Consider the following 4,345-nt stretch of genomic DNA (forward strand, 5'->3'; position numbering starts at 1 on the left):
GATTAAATGTATACATTTTCTAAGGGAATGTGCATATAAACGCACACATGTAAATATATGCGATTAATTTGTCTTCTTCTCCAGCGTAGGCACCTATTTCTGGTTAACCGATTGAAAATTATTTTGCCAAGTGCCACATCCATACACCTACACCGAAATCTTATGTGTTCGGTATGCCATGTATACGCATATATGTGTACAAAAGAACAGTTCATACGATTTGTATATATTAGACGCTTCTTCACGATGTGCTTGGTTTCATCATCTTGTTGTGCCTCATTATTGCTCCTAGCAACCAATAACCGCTGGCCTCAGAATTAGACACGTATATCTCTTAAAGATGTTTCCAGGAGAATAGGGTTATGCCGGTATGCCGTGCAGAATCAGTCACAATAAAGGATGTACTGGACCTTAAACTACTGACAGAGAAAAGTGAATATACACTCCAATCGCAAATAGGCTCCACCGGTCTCCTGTATCGCTATTTGGTTAGATTTGGGTTGCTTGTCAGTTTCATTTCAATGAATTATTGAAGTGGTTTGCAAACGGTATGCACTAATAATAGTGATTTGTAGACTTAACCAACTTTTAACCTCGGTTTGAGCTCTACGAAACATATGTCATGTAGTCCGAACATCTCGTTGTAATAGTATACAAATCGAGCGCAAAATTTACATCAGCATCCTATATTTCGACACTTGCAGCATGGCTGGGAGACTACGTTGAATTTTTGTATGGGAGGAGTGTGATTAATGATACAAGTTCTCTGGGAAGACGATTCGAAAAACGGCTGTATATGTTTGAGATTTATACAAGAGTATAAGTACTATGTGAGCAAACTTATACTTCTTAAATCCGATTTTAATGTACCAACAAATTTGAAATTCTATCGTTTCGTATATATCGCCAAACATTCGGCAAGGGAACTTATCTTGAGGGTTGTTGTATGTACAGGTTTCAAAGATGCATGTTTGTATATTCATTCTTGTAATAAATGGATAATACGGTACAGGCATCTTCCTAGCAATCGTATTGTCGTGCATTTGGTGGCGGTTCCCCAACAAAAACAATATAAACTTCCAGACAACGGTACGGATTTTGAAATATCTACAATTTTACCCGAATACGGTCACTCCATGATCCAACCGCAGATGCGACTGGAAAGTAGCCTGAAACCGTGATGTGCCCTCATCGCCCTCCTTCAGACCTGTTGCTTTGAACATGTCAATGATTGACCGGCACTCCATACAAGGTTTTACAACACTCTCTTTCTTGACACTTTGATCTTCGTTTTCGACTTTATACCAAATCTCCTTGGTCAAATCCACTGCCTCGTTTTCAGAAATGCTGCTCCCGTTCTCTTCATCAATCGCGTGGCGCAGCTCGATGTGTAGCTCCAGTAATGACAAGGAATCCACTTCCAGGTCGCATTCGTCGCAACGACATCTCTGCTTATTTCCACGCATACACACAATAATGATATCATGAGTTCTTTTAACATGATCCTGTAACGCAGCCAGACTGCTGTGATGCGAGGGTGTATCACAGGCGAGGCATGCGAATGATAGGTGGTTGTTGGTTCTAGAGAAGACACTAATCCTTTTCCACCTAGGTGTGTAGCTGTTGAGGGTATCCAAGAAATTCAGATAATCCAGAGGTAAAGACGGACTGTCGGCCAAAGCATTTTTGGTGGGTGCCGAACGCCTACGAGTACTAAAACGGTGCAAGAGCTTCATGGTGTTACTGGAGTGATCCGGTGTAATGTGAGCATATAACAAAAATGACCGCAATTTATTTCAAGAGAGAAAAAGAACATGTCAGTGTGGTCTGCAGATTGCAGAGCCATGGGCGTTTCTTTATCAATCAGATCAGCCCGCCAAAACTGAGCGCGCTGGATCTCGAGCCAAATCGGTTTCAAAAAAAAACATTTCAAAAAAAAATGTATATTATGTTTTTTAAAAATATATATCTTGAATCATCAGTTGCGGAAACCAGAGACCTAATAAAATATAGGGATATTACCACATGTGTTTCTGTTCCACACGCGTGTAAGCATACAGAATATCTAAATTAGAAGACAAGTCGCGCGTGTTTGGTTATAGTCTCCAGACTTATAAAATAAGGTCCATGTGAACCCGCAAATATCACCCGGTACACAGTGAAAATTTGTTGCTGATCCGTGGAATGTACAACCATCACGGTAGCTAGCTATACCACTAAATTTATATCAAGTCTTGACTCGCTCGACTATCCCTCATTGACATATCCAACAGAGCATTGAAAACTAACAATCTCCTTGAGCTACCAAGAATTATTCACTTTTACAACTTGCAGTTTTATACCAACTGTACCAAATGGGGCGTCGCTCTAACTGTGTGGCCACTAGACTCGCGCCATATGCAGCGGATAGCCTAGCCTATATATGTGCGCAAACCCGTTTGTTGTGAGTCTTCTAAACAGTTCTGATATTGGTTAAAGACTGAAACTGTCAATAGCAATTCTAAAATTTGGTATTCGCGTGGCAGCCTTAATCTGCCACATGTCCTGAATATATGTAGTTATGAACGTATCGACAATTTTCGTGCGGTTTATTGAGCATATAGGAAAACTCATTCGTGCCTAGCTACACTCGACACCGGAAGTTGAATTCGAATGTAGTAGTGAAATCACCTCCAATTTATATCTTGGGTAACGTTAAGAGGATGAAGTGGGATGATTTGTACTGTCATTGCAGGATGGACACGAGTTGTCCAACGTATGTATTGATACTACTGTTTTATATAACTATCCAGTAGGTACAACTCCTCGAAATATGCTATATTTCGGGACCTGCCATGGAAAAAATGCACGTGAAACACGACACACTAAGTACTACACCGTGACCAAATTGGAAATAGCGAAATTTTGAAAGTCGGATCTTAATAGTGACTCAAAATCAAGTACATAGCATCACGGTTCAGAGTTCATTTTTCGGCGACCCTTTCTGGGAGGCAATGGCCTTTTGCACGACCTCAACTGTTTTTTCAATACCCGTCCGGCTGGCGACATCCAATAAGGATATACCACGGGCGTCTGTGATGGTTGGGGACACACCGCCTTCATCAATCAAGATCCTGAATGCAACGGTATTCATGTCAGTGGAATGAAATCTAGAAAGAGCGAGCCAAGAGCACGCTAAATCGACATGCGCCTGCCTTATTTGAATACGGTATGAGACATACACTACAGTTGGCTCGACTAATTCGCACGCCAACCATGAAAAATGACACTGACCGTACCTGATCACCTCGGCGTGGTTGTCCGTACGTCCCCAGGCCGCTCGGAAAATCGGCGGATACCCATCGCTACAAATTCGATTGAAGTGATAGGTGGTCAGTATATGGTACTCCAAGGAGAAAAATTCAGAACACGCGAGTTGAACGAGACTTGGCACAGCCCCCTGTACATACCGGTGGACGTAGTCTGGAGAAATATTGTGCTTCAATAGCACCGATGTAACTGCGGGTCGCCCTTGAAACCCGGCTCCATCATGCGGAAAGTACCTGCGAGGTGGGCCCCGTTCAAGCTTAGATTACAGCGAGCATCGAGTCATTTTTGTGTACTCATGCACGTCATTTCTCGAACGCACATCAGTATTATCAATGTCAGTACTATGTATTCACAACAGCATGCACACATGCCGATATAGAATTTTTCAATATCTAGCATAAGTCACATCAGCGCCAATGCTATACTCACCCATCTTTCTCTCCTATCGTGTAATCAGCTCCTTTACTCAACAGAAAATCAACCACCTCGGCTTTGCCTGCCAAGCATGCCGCCATCAAAGGCGTCTGTACATTCAAGCAGACATTGGAAAAGTTAACTTCGTGAGAAATAGATATTCTCAATTTTTCGCTCGATACTGAGGGTAATAGTACACTCACTATAATAATGCAATGAAAGTAGACGCTGCGGTAGCCGAGATATAGTACATGGAATAGTGTACTAACGCAAGCACGTGTTAAGTCGACCCCGTGTTGATTGTTATAGTCATGATGCAACATCAATTTGTTGTGCACAATTAGTCACGAATGCCTTCTTTTGAAATGGCGTGCGAGACTCGTTCGTCGAGGATACAAGTGCTCCCGATAGCTAACGATAGGCACACCAAGAAACACAACAATACACGTTTTTCTACAAATTGCAGCGTCGATTTCCTGATTTGATAGACCACAAATCAGAACTACGACTAAAACAACTACGATGTTAATTTTTTGTTTCAGCAATGATTGTGAGGATGTCTATCCCTCATTACTATAAGCTATAACATATGACATACATACATACAGGTACGGACCAACAC

The 4,345-nt window shown here is 41.8% G+C and overlaps 2 protein-coding genes across 2 annotated transcripts; both read right to left on the reverse strand.

The window, feature by feature from the left end:
- Positions 1–853: 853 nt before the first annotated feature.
- On the reverse strand, positions 854–1,736 carry SARC_04414 (hypothetical protein; the record flags this gene model as incomplete). The annotated part of the gene is made up of 1 exon (XM_014301745.1): positions 854–1,736. One exon carries the CDS (start codon positions 1,734–1,736, stop codon positions 1,116–1,118), a length of 621 nt encoding a protein of 206 aa, XP_014157220.1. The 3' UTR covers positions 854–1,115.
- Positions 1,737–2,570: 834 nt separating this feature from the next.
- Positions 2,571–3,842, reverse strand: SARC_04415 (hypothetical protein). Its single transcript, XM_014301746.1, has 4 exons — positions 3,739–3,842; positions 3,450–3,542; positions 3,279–3,344; positions 2,571–3,113 (listed from the first exon to the last, which is right to left on the reverse strand). The coding sequence occupies exons 1-4, from the start codon at positions 3,822–3,824 to the stop codon at positions 2,957–2,959; spliced, it is 402 nt and encodes a 133-aa protein (XP_014157221.1). The 5' UTR covers positions 3,825–3,842; the 3' UTR covers positions 2,571–2,956.
- Between the last annotated feature and the right edge of the window lie 503 nt (positions 3,843–4,345).

Source organism: Sphaeroforma arctica (genome assembly GCF_001186125.1).
Source record: "Sphaeroforma arctica JP610 unplaced genomic scaffold supercont1.247, whole genome shotgun sequence".
Taxonomy (NCBI): domain Eukaryota; class Ichthyosporea; order Ichthyophonida; genus Sphaeroforma; species Sphaeroforma arctica.

Excerpts from the sequence above, each read along its gene's own strand:
- SARC_04415 (XM_014301746.1), bottom strand. The coding sequence starts at position 3,824 with ATGGCGGCATGCTTGGCAGGCAAAGCCGAGGTGGTTGATTTTCTGTTG. Across the intron at positions 3,543-3,738 it reads ACGATAGGAGAGAAAGATGG|GTACTTTCCGCATGATGGAG; the intron begins GTGAGTATAGCA and ends CCCACCTCGCAG. Across the intron at positions 3,114-3,278 it reads AACCACGCCGAGGTGATCAG|GATCTTGATTGATGAAGGCG; the intron begins GTACGGTCAGTG and ends CGTTGCATTCAG.